Genomic DNA, 19,854 nt, shown 5'->3' with positions numbered 1-19,854 from the left:
TAATTATTTATATATTATAGACAAATAGTGCAAGGACACGTGCCCAGGTGCATTTGACCAAGGTGTGTGCAGGTGTGATAGGTGTCATTGCATCATATCACCCTGTATTTTGCACATAAGGTTTCACTTGTTTACAGCCAAAGAGGGCGCGGCTTTATCTCTACTTTAAATGCGCGCGCCGAGTTCACTCAAGTTAAATAAGTACATACACGCGCGCGCGCGCGCGCACGCACGCACGGCCTACTTTTCCCAATTGTATCGCTCATATGCAGGGGGATGGGGTGGGATGGGGGGGACGGTTTCCCCTTGCAGGCTACTGCTGTTGCTGTGCCAGTGCGCAAACAGTTCACGCCGTGGGATAGGTCTCCCCAAATTGAGGCTGCGCTCGGAACGATCATGCGATTGAATGACGAGCGCGTCATGCTTGTCTTCCTCCTCTTCTGTGCTGTGCGATCAGTAGCTCTGTGTTCCGCAATCCCCTGGGATACTGTACCGCCCTCGATGGCTCTGCTCTCGGCGTTTCGCGCACACTGAATGGCAGCCTGGAGCAAGGGAAAGCGGGGAGAGGGAGCGCTGCGTCTCCTCCTTTGAACCAACGCTCTGCATCAACTTCCCAGCGAGGGGGTGAGTGTCTTGTCTGCCGTTGTGCGAGGCGTCCTGCCGGGGTCGTCTGAGGATTCACCGGCGGAGGAGGAGGGGGAGGGCGGAGAGGGCAGAGAGGTATGTTCCGGTGTCCTTAGCGCTGGGAGATTTGGGTTGACGATGAACGGTTCAGTAAATACGGGACAATTAAAGTTTGGGATAAGTGTGCCACTTAGGGGACGGGTCCAAGTTGGAACAGTCCGAAACTTTCTTTAGCCCATTCCAGCCTTTTCCCGTGAAATGCGCCCTATCATCAAAGTGTAGTTAAACGGTTAATCTCATGTAGCTCTTCTCCCAAATATGCGAAAATGCGATGGCACTCAGGGTTTTTTTTTTGGCACGGCAGCACTTGCGAGAGCCGGTTGTAAAGAATTGTGCCTTGTTGTGCTCCCACCCCCCGCTCCGTGCCGCACTGGTTCCGTCTGGCTCGCCCTCAGCTGCTGCGTGTCCTGGGATGACCTGTTGATGTCGGTAGAATGGAGAATGGCAGGGGGAGCGATTTCCCCCATCACCAAAATATTTAAATAAGCAACATTTGGGCTTGACAACCGGCGTCGCAGCACAGCTACCTCGTCCGCACATTCAGTAAGTGTCTTGTTTATATTTTGAGCGTGGCCGATCGCGGAAATGCTTGACATTGTGCAGCTGGGCGCTGAGTGTGCATGAGGTGGATGGTGCGCCGGGGCGAACCCAAAATATTTAACAGTAGTGTTAGCTTAGCCATTAGCCACCTCCTATAGGCCTGCTGCGGATGGGAGAGGGCATCAAACATTTCAGCGCTGTCAGCCACAGGGGAGATGGGGACAAACTACGACGGCTCAGTCTGCTAGAGATGGTTTGGATTAATGTACTTAGATGGCATTTGACGGCGCGTAAACAGGAACACACCGTCGCCCTCACCCGGGTATCACCGGGGCTTGCTGCCATCCTGTGTCGCCCCCCTCCCGTCGCCTCCCGGCTCCGGTGCCAGCAGACAGTGGAGCACTCCCGGCGGGTAGGCTGGCACACGGCGCGGTGTGTTAAAGAGCTCCCTATCTGCTCCCCATTACCCGGCATCCTTTCTCCTTTAAACATATCAGTGCGGTCCGGTGCATTCATAGGGTATGCACGGGTACAGCTTCAGAGATATGGAGTTTAGAAGTTTAGGATCTTCTCATGTCTGTGCTGCTTTATATTCAGGACCTCCCTGTTATATAAGAATAATCACGAATCAGGCCTGTGCATATGTCTTTACTTCATAGGAGCAGCACAGCCATACAGGCATGGGCACATGAGAACCAGGAAATGCCTATAGAGGGAATGCATTGTGTGCCAGCTGCACCAATGACTCCACAGTAATCATTCACACAGCAGTGTAAGAGCCCATGCTGTTTTTCAATGGTGGAACTGGAAAGTATTCAGACAGTATAAGCTCCGAAATATGTTGACAGCTGCCCCATCATAACATAACATAAGCCTTTTTCAGTGTGGGAGAAACATTCTTAAGGCTTACTATGAAAAGGTCTTAAGTATGTTGTGAGTATGTTTGACCTACTTTCCTCAGCAGGCTGGCTGGTATTACGCCACAGGGTGAGTTGGGGTGAATTTCATTTGTTCACATTGCTGCGCTCTATATATTTAATGGAAGAAGGACCTGAGATGATCCCTCTCATCTCTGCAGGCCTCACTGCCCCTCCTTGGTGCATAAAGACACACATGCACACACACACACACACACACACACACACACACACACACACACAGTCACATTCTCTCTCACTGTCAGGGCAAACTGTGCAAACACACCCTGCTCTCAGCCCCGTGTTTGTGTGTCTTTATGTGCACGCATGTGTGCTTACTGCGGCTCGCCAAACTGTAAACAAGCAGTATTGTCTAATGTCTGTGTGTGACTCAGTGTGCCTTTTGTGGGTTTGTTTGAGTTTGTGTGTGCGCATCTGTGTTTTAGTATGAGGGAGAGGGAGCTTGAGTGAGACAGAGACAAAGAGAGCATTTCTCTTTACCCTGGAGCTTGGCGAGGTCCCAAATGAAAGGCTTTGGATATGATGGGGCAGCTCACTCCGGCCCTCATCAGTCAGTCCCACCAAAGTTGGTTGCATGCCTCTCGCAGGGTGGGCTTCAATCAGTTTTGTTCTCACAGTGTCAGAGATTGCTTTTGCTTGGTATGTACATGTGTGTGTGCAGCTTGCACTCAGTGCAACACTTTTAAGTGGTAAAGAGCATCCGTGCAAAGAGCAGCTTTATCTAGGCCTGTTTACTCATCTGTGTAGCTGTGTCTGTGTATGTATGTGAAAACACTTTTGACTGGTATTCCCCTTTAAGTAAAGGTTCATGACCAATGAAATTCCATGTGGGCTTATCAATGGATCTGTTGTATTCTTAGCTGTGATTGTGGAGGTTGTGGGTACAGAGTGCATATAATGCTTAAAGGTCCAGTGTGTCGCATTTAGCCGCATATGTTGGCAGAAAGGGAATGTGATATTATAAGTATGTTTTCACTAGTGGAATATTACCCGAAAATAAGAACAATGGTGTTTTTGTTCTTTTATAAAAAGCAAGTTATGTCTACATTGTGATTTTAAATTCTCAGATATGCTGAGCATTGCAATAACTTATTGCAATATATTACCTTTTCAACTGTACATTATGTCCCCACAGAAACAATTTGTTGGCATCCGTTTTATCTGATAAGATCAGGTTTTAAAAATAAAGTCTCTCACTTCAATCAGTTTTATTGCAGCAGAAATGAATCTAGTGGACTGGAAAAGCAATTGAATTTTATCATTCTAGCAGGCTACCAAAAGTTTAATTTGTTTTCTCAGTATTAAATATTTATATAAAAAAAGATACTTGCTGTCTGTGTATCGATACAATTTTGTGTGGCAATATTGTATCGATACACATACTTGCTGTCTGTGTATCGATACAATATTGCCACACAAAATATCACGATACTATGCTGTATTGATTCCCCCCCCCCCCCCAAACTCCTACCACACAAGGAGTAGGCCCTGAGACATGGCGGCCATGTTGCACCACCATGTGTCTACAGCCCTCTTTACACAGAGATCGAGCCATAGGGCTGCTATAAAGTCTCTTCTTGATGCCACCTTTGCATTTTTACACAGAAACAAACCACGGCAGCATCATGCGACTCCAGTGTTTGATTTTAGACAGCATGCAGGCATCAGGGAAACAAAAGAAGCGCGAGGGGTGTGACATGTCATACCATTTTGTTAGCCTCTAGTGTGACTTATATATAAGTCATATGGCAGCTGATCTCGTCCTCTCGGAGGGTAAGAAGCTCCCAGACCTCATTGTTTTCCTAATTTGCAGATATTTTCAGACACTGTTCTCTCTCTTTGAGTTAGCTGCTAACTGTGACCAGCTACTTTCTAAAGCTCCTGCAGTGGGTCTCACGCATAACATGTCATCAAAACATCACACGCATTCCCTCCTGCTGGCTGTCCTTTTTATAAAGACATCATCTCGGTGGTGTCACTGCCTCAGATGCCGACTTAAAGGCGAGACAACTCCGTCCCCCCATCCTGCGATTGTACCTTTTTACACAGAACAGCAAGGCAGCATAACGGTGTGAAATTCCCACCTTGATGAAGCAGAGTAAAAGAGGCTTACAGTAGCCCAGAACGGACAAACCAAACACTAGCTTGATATAGGATCAGACTAACTGATTTGTAACGTGAAACTCCTTTTTTCCCAGTATTTTTTACAAGTTTTAATCACCTGGTCCATTTGTTTGAGAGAAAAAGACTTCTGCGGATGATTCAGCTCCTGGTAAAAACCTCCTTAACAATGAGCACTGAAGGAATTCTAACCGGGAGAAGTGTCCAACTAGCTGCAATGTGCAATCATCAGCACTAAATGCCTCTAAATCCCTCTAAATGTTACACACTGGACCTTAAAATACATGTTGATCCCTGTACTGAGAAGTAGATTCTACCCGTGCTATTGTGTAGAATGAGGTCATGTATACGATTCTAAAGAAAATATCTGGTGTCTTTAAATATCCTGACTCTGAACACAAAGCTATCTCACTATCTCACAGAATCAAGCAGTCACATAGCCTGCACATAGTGTTCTTCATACCCTCAGCAGAGGGAACTTTGCTTCACTTTAATTTAATATTGACATGCATAATATAGAAATCTCCGAGAGGGTGCAGAGCAAGGGTATGTTTGCCTTCGACTGTTTAGAGAAGTGAATGGAAACATGCTATGTGGTGTTTGTTTAGGCCGCGCACTTTTCCACATAGAATAACAGAACATGACCCAGTTATCTAAGGACACAGGGTTTTATAGCTCATAGAAGACAGAAAATAAAAAGGCTCTTACTGAGTCCACTCTTGGCAATAACAACTACTGCAAGGCTGAAGTGACGTATAGGATTAATGCAATGTAGATTATCCGTGGAAGCTTCAACCAAACTTTGTTTCAAATATCAACGTCTTTTGCGCCTGCCAAAAGCCTTCAGTAGGGCTGTGTGAAGAAATATTTGTGGTCTATGTCGATTGGATATGCCAAGGGATATAATGCTAATTCAGGACTTATTTTCTTTAGAAAAGAGGTGTTTCATTATGAACAGTTTGGCACAGCGGCAATAAAAAATAGACTTCCATTAGATTTAGTGTATGTTTGGAATTACCTTGTCCCAGTGACAGACTGTCAGAGGTTTTATTGTGTCCATTAATGTAAGAGTCTGACATTCCTCACCAGTTTTGTTTTCGGTCTGCTCTCCCTCAGCTTTTTGTCTTTTAACACAGCCATGTTACATTACCCCTCCTCCTCCTCCTCACATTTCCTGCTGATACCCTTCTAACACCAAAGACACAGCACAGGATAAAACAGTTTTTGTCATTGTTGTAAATGGGCCTACCCAACTTGTCCCACTTGGGACAATGACTGTGCTCATGACCAGAGATAAAGACGTTTAAAAACTACGGTTGTTTCAATACCAGAATTTTAAACTTCAGTACATTACTAGTATTAAAAAATCAATACTCAGTGTATCTTTCAATGCCAATTAACCAAATGACAATAGGTCACACGAAAAGATTGTTTTTTCTTTTAACACACCTTTTCAAAGTGCTGGTAAAGCAAAAGTCACACACCTCCAGTCACGCGGTGGGTTTGTTGCTGGAGAGAGTATCGTAACAACTACAGGTTGAGGACCAGTTGATTTTTCTTTCCCTTTGTTTGGTGTGCCTAGCCTTGGGTTGAAAATCTGATTGTAGATCTGTTTTTTTTTTTTAACCAGCCACGACAACGTCTTGACAGCTGGTATTGCTTTCACCATGCGAGTCTGTGTGTGTCATCATGGCAAAATGTGGTCCTGGAGACCTATTGTGGCGGGAATGACCACAGAAGCCGTTACAAGTATTTTATCAGGTGTTTATATGTCTGTCTGTGGACAGAGTTTGTCAGTGCTGTACTTTGCAACCGTGCAAGATAGAGTCACGAAACTTTTCATGTGTGTAATGAGTTCAAAGATGGGCATGGGCCGAGCAAGGGTGCTGGAGGTAGTGAAAAGGCCATTAGCCCCCAACATTTACGCCCCTGGCTCATGAAACTTCACAGGCATGTAGCTGAGATCACAATGACGGCTTAGATCTAATATGGGTGTGGTGTGGAAAAAGGGCGCTGGAAGCTACCCCCCCACTTTATGCCCCTGGCCGGCATGCACTTTGAATCACGGATCGCTGTATCATGGCTGCAGTGATCCCATCGTAAGAAGGGCTCTAGTTTTTACAACTTCAGTACTTCAAGTTCTATCAAGTGTATAGTTAATGGAAATTGTACCATTTTAAATATGTGGTATCGAAAAAGTATTGAAGTTCATGTGACGACCTTTGTAAAACCTACAATCAAAACCCTCTTGAGTAGTAATGTTTATGACTCTACGTATGCTGACCCAAGGTATAAAGTGTAACAGCCTGATGCTTCCAAGTGAAGCTGAACCCATGTTTAATAAGCAGTGGTATGTACACAGAGTTTATGTGTGGATGGAGTTTCACTGTCATTTATTGTAACCGTGTCCTTTCTCTTTGTTTCTTTCCCAACAAGACCCTTTGGTGGTGTGCGTAGGCGCACCATGGCCCAGACCCTCCAGATGGCGATCCCAAACTTCGGCAACAATGTTCTAGAGTGTCTGAATGAGCAGCGGCTGCAGGGCCTCTACTGCGATGTCTCTGTGGTGGTCAAGGGCCATTCCTTCAAGGTACTGATGAGTTAATATTGTTTTCATGATATTGAAGGTTGAGGCTGATATTGAAGGTTGAGGCTAAATTTGGAGAAGTTAAGGCTTGGGTGTAAACAGTATTCCTGTGTCTCCATGGAAGCCATGTTGCATGGAGGATGGAATGGCAGTATACTTCAAAAGAAGTGCTGTTTGGACAGTCTGGGGGCAGCGGTTTTAACTGTTTTGTATCTTTGCAACTGCAGTGTGTTATCCAATCTAGCATAATGATACTCTTTCATCCCAGTTGGATTTTGAGATATTTTGCTAAATTCTTCCTCTTTTTGAAGGTTTGACAATAAATTAAATCCCCTGTTTGTAGTCTTAACTTAAAATGACAGTTGGACCTCCTTCATAGCATGTCATTTTCCACTTTGCCTGTAAAGATAATGTGTATGATTGCCTCCAATTGCAGAGCCCCGAGTCCCTGAGACTCTCTCTGTCCTGTAACCTTGTTCTTAGGTCCCACCATTTCAGTGACCCCAACAAGAGCTGTCACTTTAAGTACAGTATTTTTTCCAAGAACACTGGGAGAACTACATACTTAAACACTGACTAGATTCTGCATTACTTGGCACTAAATGCTTGCTTAATGGTTATTATCTTTCACTGGCAAATTAGAATGATATCCAGCCCTAAATGAATCAGTATATTAGTTTATAAGAGTCTCTTGTGACCTTGTCTTTGCATCAAGGAACTCTTTGATTTTAAATCATGAAGTGAGAGAGAAGAGTACATACCTATAATCTGACATTTAATTTTCTCCTCTAATTTCTAATTGGATTACTTATCTGCTTTGGTCTCAGGCCCATCGAGCTGTGCTGGCTGCTAGCAGTTCTTATTTCCGGGACCTCTTCAGCAGCAACAATAGTGGAGGCGGGAGCAGCAATGAGACGAACCCAACCGTAGTGGAGCTCCCATCGGCTGTGCAGCCCCAGAGCTTCCAGCAGATTTTGTCTTTCTGCTACACAGGCCGCCTCAGCATGACGGTGGGGGATCAGTTTCTCCTCATGTATACCGCCGGCTTCCTGCAGATCCAACAGATCATGGAAAAAGGCACCGAGTTCTTCCTCAAGGTAAGGCTGAAATGGTTTTCAGGAGAAACTTGTCAAAGCAGGAAACAAAGCTGGGACATACAATCTGAAAAGGCCAAACGCCATTTTCAAAAACTGCATCCACTCCACATCCTAAGACTAGTATTACTCATCGCCTATTTTTTAAACATAAAGACGTTTATGCCATTTATGTATATCTACATGTATATTATAGCCCCGTTTCCACCAAACACGTTCAGTATGGTACCTTTGGAACCAAAAATAACCCTTCAGACATGGTACCTAGACCCTAGCGTTTCCACCGCAAACAGCACTCTTTCATGTGGGCGGGGTTGTTGTCACTCACTGCTCCATCCAGCACTCACTGCATTTCCTCCTTTATCAGTCTGCACCTTGTTTATCATCCACAGAACAGGGTTGCATGCTGACATTTTCAGAGCAAAATAAAACAGGCTGCAGTGAGAATCTCTCTCCATGGGTTATTTAAAAATAGCAGGTTTGTACATTTAGTCCTTCTCAGGCAAGCTCGGGGGTGTAGTGTTGCTGGAGCACACAGGAACGAAGGAAGGATTAGAATATATGCAGTTCACATAATCCAGCTGAAATTAATATATATTTTTAAAGGCTTGAAGATCCACTCATTACTAAAAGTGACACTAAAGTAATGGTCCAAGTTGTCACAGTGAAATTTAAGTTGTGCTGATGGGTTCAGGTTGTCAACTGATGCATTGAGTAACATAACAAGTAAATGTTCCACCTTAAAAGTCGCAGGCAGTCCACCCAGTGAATTATTTTCTCGGACTAGAGTTTCTGCTGCGAGAGACAGCAAAACATCCTTTCACTTTATAGTTACAGTTTATTAATACATGTAAAACTCCACAGTACAAACAGTGGTTACATGAGCCTCAAAACCAGCCACAACTCGGCCCTGAGCGAGAGAGACGGTCCGTCTTTGATTTAGCTACAGGGCCTCTTGCCCAAAAGTCAGGTGACATAATATAAAGAGCATCAAAATCCATGCTGATCAAAAGTCGTGGTGGATGAATGTATAAAGCAAAGGGCGTTCACCTGGGAGACCAGGTTCGAGTCCTTTTGTGGGTCAATATCAGTTAAATATTTGGTTGTGTTAATGTCATATCTCAACATTGCTGGGATGCACAGGAACAATGTCCAGCTGATGGTTAGGTAACATCGTGGGCGCTGGCACAAGTTTAATTTGGAAGTCTTGATTGGATGTTAAAACAACAGTTAATCAACATTGCTGGAATATTTTGATTAATTTGGAATGTCTCTTGCTATCTGGGTGAATTGACTGTTTAAAATTAAGTTTATATTCCAGGTTCAACAGTCCGAAATATATATGGTGCTCAGAGTTAAGAAAAGCAAAAATGGGAAGGTTCCATCTGCAGCATGTCTGCACTGAGTAATTTAAGGGCAGTCTGCCGTGTAGTAGTCTGTAAAAAGTGCTAGTGGAAGTAAAATTATAGTGTGACAATGGTTCTAGATCAGGAAGGGGGTCATTTCATCATTTACTTGACTAATCATACAAAGTGTGAAGGGAATCTGGCCAGTGGTTGTCGATGTGCCAAGCTGTTGGACAGACAGCCTGGCCATCCTTCAGCCCAGCCACCAGCATGGCAAAAATCATTCAAACAAACATTTACCTGTTGGCACATCAGTGTGTTCATGTGTGCTGACACGAAGTTGATGTATACATTTGTTTCTAGGTCTCCTCCCCTAGCTGCGACTCCCAGGGCCTTCATGCTGAGGAGGCCCCAACTTCTGAGCCCCAGAGCCCCGTGACGCAGACCAGTAACAGTGCAGGCCGGCCTGCCTCATGCCTGACGCCGCTCCCTCTGGTATCACGAGTGAAGACAGAGCAACCAGCAAGCCAGCCGGAGGCCGCCACTCCTTACTCAGTGGTCTGCACTCCCGTAGCCAAGCGGCTGTGGGAGGGCGGCAGCAGCAGAGATGGAGGCGGGGGAGGCTCAGGGGGAGGAGGCGGGGCCAGAAAGGCAGCCCGTTATTCCCAGGAGGCGGTGCGGGGCAGTGCCATTCAGAGCCCCGGAGCCCTCGGACTGGCCATGGGTATGGGTGCCAACGTAACCAGCCTGGCGGGCGTGGTGGCCAGTGGCGGGCTCAGTGGCAGCACTGGCACCAACGGAAACTCAGCGGCAGGTCTCGGCATGTCAGAGGGAGCCAGCCCTGGCACCCTGAGCACCTACGCCAGTGACTCACCTATCAGTTACCATGATGATGAAGAAGAGGAAGAGGGGACAGAGGAATGTGCTGAAGAGCAGTACAGGCAAATCTGCAACATGTATACCATGTACAGCATGCTCAACATGGGAGCTGCAGGTAATCTGTAGTGTAATATAGTGTAGTGTGTAAATGCACTTGTACGACAGAGAACATGTGTCATGTGTCTAAGGTTCATGTCCACTTACATCTTAAGCGGGATTTATACTAGTGCTTCATCTCTATGCAGAGCCTACGCTGTAGCCTACACATGTGGCCTACGCCGTTGTGAGCCATTATTCTTGTGTGGTGGCCTGTGTGTCACTTTGCAGTTACACCTCCAAAACACTAGTCAGCGACAGGGTTTCTGTGAAGTGCTGTATAGTTTAGTTGATTCAAAACACGCCCAAACACACAGTAAACACACATTAAACATGGTTTAATAGAGACAATTTCAAACACAAGTACACAAATCGTCTTCACTATAACTCGCAGCATTCACAGACAAACACTTGTCTTTATCTGGACACATTTTCCCCACAAATATAACATGCTAACGTTTTAGCACAAGCCTATGGCATTTTACATTGTATAAATTAGCCTAGCGTCTAACTTACATTTCCTCTACTCATATGAAGCCAAGGACAACAGCAACATTTAACAAAGGTAACGTTACAAAATTCAACTCTATTACAACTCACAAAGTTCACGGACTAAACAACCGTCCTATACTAAACACGTTTTTCCAAACAAATATAACATGCTAACGTTATTAGCACAAGCCTATGGCATTTTACATTTTATAGATTAGCCTAGCGACGAGTGGAGATTTCCTCTACTCAAATGAAGCCAGGATAAATCACACACATGACTTAAAATGCTATTTTGTGGAGGCTTTATGGTCTTCACAATTTATTGTTTCTTATCTGTGAAATTAAAGTAAGTAAAAGCTTCGTTTCCTCTGAGGGAAATGGTCTCAGCTTACAAAAATAGACAGGAGGTCTGTGTCGCCATGATGTGTAGTTACATTTCTAGGACATTTTCCTGCACCGTAGGTACAACGTTGATTTGGCGCAGAAGTATAAATCCCGCATATCATCATCTTTAAGATAAGCCATTATTTTGACATTCCCATGGCACGTCCGTGTCACCATTTCCGTCCAAGCACACCTACTCCTTTATAAACATTCAAAAGGTGCTAGCTGCTTATCACCAGGCAGGTAATGGCAAGCAGCCAAGAAAAAAGACAACAAGGACATTTACTGATGTCGTCTAATATCGATCACAGGCCCCTGAATTGAATCTAATCCAAATCGCATCATGTCAGTCTTAAATTAGCAAATATATTGTTGTCCAAAGAATCGATATAATACTGTATTGTGATTAAACTTGTGATTTACACCCTGAGTGATCTGATGTGTTTCAGGTTTTAGCAGGCATTGCTCTGTGCAAAAGTGTACAAGTGATGTGGTTTATTCTAACTTTGCAGTAATTGTCTTTGTCCAGCAAGCTCTACCAGACCACACAGAGACACGGGGTCGGATGCGAGGCAGAGACCTCACATGTCTCCCTGCAGAACTCATTGCTCAGATAGGCAACCGCTGTCATCCCAAACTGTACGAGGAAGGAGACCCTGCTGAGAAACTCGAGTTAGTCTCAGGTATGGTTTGTGTGTGCGTCTGTGTTCTCAACAAAGAAAACTGTCTTTACAACAGACAGACTTGAATTTCAGAGGAGCTGGTAAATTTCACAGAATTGTTTTTGTTTATGTAAAGTCTTGAGAAACACACACCTGAGCTATGAAATATATATGCAGCAATACACCAGTGTTAGTTGATTCAAGGGGTCTAAACAGGAAGAGGCCAATAGCAATGATATGTACATACATATGTAGAGGAAGCTGTCCTCAAATGACCGGGCTTGGCATTGGTATGCAGATTACGCTGCAGTACTGCACATTCGTCTCAGAGTGTTTATGTCAAGGACATCCTGTGGCAACATCTGTGTTACCTTACAGACTGGGTTACATACCTTACAATATAGTGTGTGCTTGTGTGTCTGTGATTGAGCAAGAGGGTGAGAGAGACATGAATAAATAAACGAAAAAAGGAGGGTGGTAACATATGGTTTAATAGTGAAATGAAAATACAAGAAAAAATGTGTTGTGCATAATAATGTTAAGGAACTTAAGTTATTTAAGATGGCAAGGAAGCAAAAGCAAGACTCTACACCATGACACTCAGCTGAAGCACAGCCTCCTCTCTCCCCACCCACAGCTGCAATGTTTGATATGAATCAGACGTGCCACTAAATAAACAAATAGTCAGTTCCAGTAAATTAAAGTGAATCATATGACTGTATATGACCCACAAATTCTGAACTTGAACAGATCAAGCTGACACAAAGCGAAACAGTAAATAAGTCTTAAGTGTTGCTAATTACTGATGATGTTGTTAATATTCTTGGTGTCTTTGCAGGTACTTCTGTGTATATATCGCGAGCCCAGCTAATGAACTGTCATGTGAGCGCAGGGACCAGACACAAGGTGCTGCTTAGGAGGCTGCTGGCCGCCTTCTTTGACAGGTTTGTTCCTGCTGTCTGGGTCTATTTCTGCAAGTGTTTCATGTGAAGTTAGCTAAAGCTTTTTTTTATATAGAGATTAATGTATTTTTTTTATCTGCTGCCATTAAAGGGCTATAATGACTATTTTTGTTTTCCTATGCTCTGTGTTCTCTGCCACGCCTTCTTATTTTTGCTGCACCAGGAATACTCTGGCCAACAGCTGTGGAACAGGCATCCGCTCATCCACCAACGACCCGAGCCGCAAGCCCCTGGACAACAGAGTTCTGCATGCGGTCAAATGTGAGCGAACATGTGTTTCTGTCTGCGGGTGTTTGCCCACAAGCATGCAAACAATGTGCACATTTGCCTGTGATGTTGGGTACAGATAGAACATGTGCACGTACATGCAGTCATATTTTACATATACACGCAAATTGTGAAGCACATTGTCGCTGAACTGAATGAATGGCTGCTAAATGTCAGTGTCAGTTTTTAGGCTACCTTTTGGATGAAAGTGCTACCTTCTGCACTCTTATGTTTAGCATTAGGTAATAACCCACAGTCACCACTAGATAGCAACATTCACTGATGTTCACATATATACATGTAACCAGGTGATATGTGTTCATAGGTTCATGAAAAAACGCAGCTTGTGTAACTCTTGAGCTCAGTGAAGTTCGGGCTCGCTTTGAAGATGAACACATTTGCCTTCATCTCATTAGGGAAATGAGAAAGGCAGCAGGATGTGTTTTAAGAAACGAGCGGCTCCATTTACAATTTACATTAACAAATCAGTGATCTGCAGGAGTCCTGGAAATAATATCTCTCTGTGTATTTCCTTTCTTAGCGAGTATTTGCCAACATTAATTGACACTTTTTGAGGATTTATTTTGACGTCATTCATATGTTTAGGGAGTAACATATACAGTAAAATCTCGGGAAGTAATCCCCAAATTGACCAGATGCATCATCAATTCTGCAAGTGTTGCAGTGTGAGGAGGAGGAGGAGCTCTGATATTTCACACTGCTTAAATTCTGCAAGTTGGTGAGGTTGTGCCAGATGCACAGTGGGAAAACACTTTTCAAAAACTACAGACTTAATGAGCACCAGACCATACATTACTTGTTAAGTACTGTGCAGTATCAATAAATAAATATATTTATTAATTAATGCTTAAATTAAATTACTGCATAATAGATAAATAAAATAATAAATAAATAAATAAATAAATGATGAAATAAACATGGAAGTAAATGGATGAATGTATAAATCCATAATAAATAAAAAAATAGTTTAACAGGACAAAAAATACATTTATTTCTATATTTTTGTACAACCACATTTATTTATTTCTGTATTTATTTATTTATACTTTTATTTATTCATGTAATTATTTATGCATTTATTCATTTATTTATCCAGTGTTTGTTTTGTCATATTTATTTATACATTTATTTACTTATTTCTCTATTTATTTATTTATACCAGTATTTATTTATACATTATTTAATTTATTTATTGATGCTTAAGTCATTTTTCATCCTTCACGGTAGTTCACAGCAAAGATACAATCAGCCTGACTATGTTTTCTTTTCCTTTCCTGTCTCAGTTTATTGCCAGAACTTTGCCACCAGCTTCAAAGAAAGCGAGATGAACGCCATCGCAGCCGACATGTGCACCAACGCCCGACGCGTGGTCCGTAAGAGCTGGATCCCCAAGCTGAAGCTACTGATGGCCGAGAGCGACGCCTACACCGCTTTCCTCCCCGATGGCGTCAAGATGGAGGATGACACCCTGGGGGCGGACCCAGCCTTTGACCCCGCCTCCCTGGAGGCCGCCGGCGGTGCCGGCATGGAGTCAGGTGGCTCTTCAGGTGAATCGCTACCAGGTGTGGGCGGGGACGGAGGACCATTATTTTGAACATTGTGTCCGGGGAAGGTTAAAATTTGTTGACACACATACCAGTATTCCCCAGTTCTGCTTGCCTCCTCACTCTTTGGCCCACGCTGATCTCTCACATCTGACTGTCTATACTACACTGCTCGGGTCAACAGTTGCTGTTACCCTGATGTAACCAGGACATGAAAACTTTAATTTTTGCTTTATGACTGTACAATGGAGTTAGTTGAGGAAAGGGAGAGCGTGAGAGGGTGTTTAGTTTCCTCCTAACTGCCCTCTGCCTCCCCTTGTCTTTTTAAGGTGTGTAAGCGCATCCACTGTTGCATATTAAATACATTCCCTGAAACGCAGGTGATGGGGGAGAGCCTGGGGAGGAAGGGATGGCTGGATGGACAGGTTCGGAGTAGAGGTGGCGAGTATATTGAATGTAAGTGTCAGTGGCAGTTTTCTCTATGCAACCCTGACAGCTTGTATTCCAGCCTTGGAAAAGGAACTAAATTTAAAACAGACACAATAACAAACATTAACACTACCTGCTCTTCCTCCCCTTCCACCTCTCACTCATCACCCTGCAAGTATTAGTCACCACACCACCTTTCTCGAGACCAGAGAATCTCACCTGAGTGTTTCACTGTGCAGTGTCTTATAGAAATTTATTTCATCTTTCTCTGTTTTCTAAATTTTTAGCATGTTTCTCCGTCTATGAACTGAAAAAGTGATCCAGAGAGAAAGGGGAAAGCTTTTTACTGAGATGATTGTAAAGAACATTTAAAGGGCAACAGGTAATCAAAGATGGTCATATTTTTAGAAGACAAACTATATTTATACAAGCGCCCATGCCTGGAACGGCGTGAGCAAAGAGAGTGAGAGGGATTGTTTTAAAATCTCGATCTTCGTGTTTTATTGAAAGAGGTCTTGTCAAAAAAGGAAAAGTGCTATTTTTGCATAAAAAAAGGAGTATAATAAAGCAGTCTTATCATAGGACCCTTAGTCGTTTATTTTTATCTTTATTTGACAGTTCAGAGTGATGGAATGAGCAGTTGAACTGCTAAATTTGAAGCATTTCATCTTCTGTTCACTCGCTTAAAAGGAATAATAAGACTGATTCAGCTGGCTTGACTGTTGTCTATGATAACCATTTCCTGTTGGGTTGCCAACCTGCAAAGTTTGCCTCCTTCGATAAAACATTGGCCCACAATTTTAAGGATCACTTGTAGAAATCTAAAGGTTGTATTGATCTGACAGCTCGGCTAGTTTCTTCTTTGTACTGAAATTATTGGGGATAAAAAAGCTGCTGACAAATGCAGAAGTCACAGGAAACAATTATGGGTATTGGTATGTGCCTTTTAATTGAAATCAATAAGCAGAAGCTTGGCGGGTACAGTGATGTCACGAGGAGGCAATCTTGCTCAAAGCAAACAGGTTTTATGGTACTATCCATGTGTGTGTGAGACACTTCTTTGGTGAGGACGGAGAGCCTGTGTCGCGCGGCTGTGTCTGTCAGTACGTAGTTTATTCATGTATCTAACACACCACCTCTTTAAGATGGAAATTCAAAATGGCTGACAGTTTTATTTTTCGAGTTTGAAATGATTTTTGCACCTTCCACCAGAGTGGAGGTTTCTGCACCTTAATGAGAAGAACCAGTGGTTCATGCACCTTTTTGAGAAATGTTGTGTAGCAATTGAACCCCTTTAGGTGGAATCTGTCTTTACTTCTCCCATGTCCGCCTGCGTTTTCTTTTTTAAAAGTGGCACAAATTCCTACTGTACATAATCGAGATGACTGTTGAGTTAAATCCCAAGTGTTCTTCCTTTCCGTTGCTGGATGCATCTGATTATGAAATGTTGACAACTGACCTTTTTCTGTGTGTGAGAGTTCGTGTTTGCTAGAAGCTTCTTGGATGACCTGTACGGGGTCAGCACAGAGGATTCATTATTCCTCCTGCAGGTGGACACAAAATGGTCCGGGTGTGACTTAGGAATGTGTTCTTAACCTGAAATGCTCCGACTGATTACTTTCTCCTCTTTGGGGAGCATTTCTTTAAAGGTTCTGTTTTTCCGAAGACGGGTAGAGGGTGAAAAACGTGACGGAATTTATGTTTCTTCTTCAAAGCGGTTGAGTCACTTATTGAAAAGAATACCTAGAAGCATGACAGATATTGCTCAGCCTATTTTCATTTTTGATTCAAATAATAAAGATGAGTTTAGTGAGATGGTTTGATATATGGACAGAACAAAAATGCAGTACCTTCTAAGTATTCTGTATATTCTGTAAAGGGTAATGACGACAAAACCTCAGTATGCTCTGCATTTGACTGTAAATGCCACATGAGCACCCCTCCCCCACATACCTCTCCAGTATCTTTGAAGACTGTTGTGCTTCCTGTCCATGCAGCTGGTGTCGTGTTTCACTTCCACAAGTTTATTCATGTGTATCAGAGAGAGGCAAAGCAGCGGTTTTTGGTGGCTAAATCCGAATTAGAATATGCACACTTAATTTGCTTTGTGGCTTTTGGACTGTGCCAAGTTTACAGTTTGACTTAGATTACATCTTCATGTTTTCACCCAATATGTTTTAACAATGACATAAATCAGTGTGTTTTAAGTTACTGTAATCCCTTAAATAGTTTTCTGGCATATTACATATTCAGAAAATTTCAGATTTTAAATATATCAAACCCAAGACTTTAAAGTAAATCCACTATGATACCAAATTCCTAGATAATTGCTTTGTGTATGAAGTTAAAGGACCGAGACACATGCCCCTCATTAGAACCTCTGAATTTAATTTAGTTAATTTATAGGGACATTGAATCAAGCAATGATATTAAATTATATTCTCTTAGTATGTTTTTTAACATAATGGCTACTAAATCAGTCAATGTTTCTGCCCTAGAGACATACATCCAGGCATGACAACAGCCAAATTACTGTTTCAATGCACCCTTCATAGACATATTAATGAAATCAGAGTGTAATAACAATTAGTTCTACTAGAGTTTCCCATAGAAAAAACAAACCAAAAAAAAAAACCCGTAAAGACAAAAACTGAAAAAATGAAGCCTTTATTTTGGGTGGGACGCAGGGGTTACATCTCCCAATATTTAGAATGTGCATTTGCCCCCCTCTAAAAAAAAAAAAAAAAAGCATGAAAGCATCAGAGGACTTTTACTTGGCGTAATTAAAGACGTTTACACTATAAAACGATGCAGAAAAGGCATAAATCGGTGCACTGAAAATCGCCAGAAAGCAGGAAATTAAGTGTTTACGCCCTAAATCCCCCGTTTCATATGTGTCGCCCACTTGACAATATTGAAAGGAAACCTCTGCCCCTGTTTCTTACAGTAATCATGTTACACAGTGACCTCCTAAATGACTTGGAGTCTGTTCTGAGTCACTGACGAGCTGAAATAACACCAGTGAATCAGCACTGGTTCCAAGGAAGCCACGTTAATCTGCTGTTGCAACACAGCGGCCCTGTCCCAATCCAGAAACGTCAACACCATAGAAATAGAATGAGAATAGAAAGGTCTTTGAAGCGTTTGCCGTGGTCATTTGACGAGTACAAAAGAAAATGGTGATTGTTGTGAGTTGTTATGGTGACAAAGAACGTCAATGAGGCCAGAAAGTATGTCACTCCCTAGTTTGAGAGGCCTATTCTTACACGTATTCCTTATTTAACTGAAAAATATAACCGTACACCAGTCCAAATTTCTCACTGCCATCAAACTCAGACTTATGTTCGCTTAATTGGCTCGTGAACTCATCATAAAACACACCATTTTAGTCAGTCTTCTTCTTTTTGATGTGAAAACGTGTTGATCTACACGCCATAATGCTTACTCGAACACGCCAAGTTGCTACTCCATTGCTCATTTGATCGCTACTGCGAAATCTTACCTCAGTAAGTTTGCAAACTTGCTGCAAGTTGAATTGTAAAGTTTATACGTCAACATAAAAGTGGCCGCCGCTCAGACCATCCTGCTACGTAGAATGCTATTCATTCTATTTCTATGGTCTCCACCACCCAGTCAAAATATCCTACCATTACGCCACATGAGCCTAGAGGAGAAATAACTACGGTTACAGTACTTGTCAGGGGTTTTCACCTGTAGTCAATGTTCAGTTCTCCGATGTCTAAAAAGTCCCTCACTCACGACCTACTTGCACACTGCCTCAGCTGCAATAGGTGTGTGAGCGTGGTTGTGTTTTACTTTGTGTGCATTTGAAAATAGAAAGCTTTGATGCATCTTTTTTTTCTATTTTTTATTTTTTTCTAAGCTAATTGTAATTTCAACCTATGTGTTTACACCTCACAACACATGTAGACCTACACACTTGAACAGATAAGGTGTGGCATGGCATGGGGAACCTTTTGTCACTAAACAGTACATATATAAATATGAATATACACATGTATAGATAAATACTGTATATTATATATAGACGCACACATAGAGGTCAGATTGTTTGTCGTGCACTTGCAGCATGAGGTATATATTTACCCAGAAACGGCGCTTAATTGGTCTGCCCATGTCTTTGCCCCTGCTCCTTGCCCATCTGTAACCCTGTAGCGCCCAGTGGACATCCTGTACTGCTCATCCTATTTCTTTCTGTGTTCCAAGTGCCAATAACTTCGTGAAAGCCCTGTAACTGTGACCCAACATTATCAAAGGTAATTGCACATTAACAACTGTAAAATAAATAAATAAATATAAATCATAGAGAAAATGTCAAAATGGATTAAATAATGAATATCTTAATAAAAGATTTGTAACAATTTCTCTCTGATTCCTTTATTTACTGGGGGGTTGTTTTGCTGCTTGTTGAGTGCCTGGTTGTTGTTTTACACCTTTCATATATGATACTGGAATAAAGGTATAGAAAAGTGTTTCCTATGTAATTTTTAAATAACTGGAAACAAAATTTGATTAAAGGTCCCATATTATACTCATTTTTGGGTTCATACTTTTATTTGGGGTTTCCTCTAGAACATGTTTAAAGGCTTTAATGTTCAAAAAACCCATTATTTTTCTCATATTGTCTGCCTGAATATATCCTTATTGAGCTTCTGCCTTAAACGCTCCGTTTTGGTGCCTGTCTCTTCAAGCTCCCCCTTCCGAAATAGCCCAGCCTGCTCTGATTGGTCGGTGCTTCCGAGTCTTCCACATTTGTGCTCTGGGCATCTCTGCACCTTCACTGCAGC

General features: G+C 42.6%; 1 protein-coding gene across 1 annotated transcript; it reads left to right on the top strand.

The window, feature by feature from the left end:
• The first annotated feature begins 290 nt into the window (after positions 1–290).
• Positions 291–19,426, top strand: nacc1a (nucleus accumbens associated 1, BEN and BTB (POZ) domain containing a). Its single transcript, XM_078161574.1, has 8 exons — positions 291–624; positions 6,720–6,873; positions 7,698–7,967; positions 9,674–10,304; positions 11,674–11,844; positions 12,662–12,767; positions 12,949–13,046; positions 14,357–19,426. The coding sequence occupies exons 2-8, from the start codon at positions 6,748–6,750 to the stop codon at positions 14,665–14,667; spliced, it is 1,713 nt and encodes a 570-aa protein (XP_078017700.1). The 5' UTR covers positions 291–624; positions 6,720–6,747; the 3' UTR covers positions 14,668–19,426.
• Positions 19,427–19,854: the final 428 nt, after the last annotated feature.

The sequence above is a fragment of the Epinephelus lanceolatus genome, chromosome 18, assembly GCF_041903045.1.
Source record: "Epinephelus lanceolatus isolate andai-2023 chromosome 18, ASM4190304v1, whole genome shotgun sequence".
Taxonomy (NCBI): Eukaryota; Metazoa; Chordata; class Actinopteri; order Perciformes; family Serranidae; genus Epinephelus; species Epinephelus lanceolatus.
Note: the sequence above shows the minus strand (reverse complement) of the source record. Positions and strands in the feature narration are given on the sequence as shown.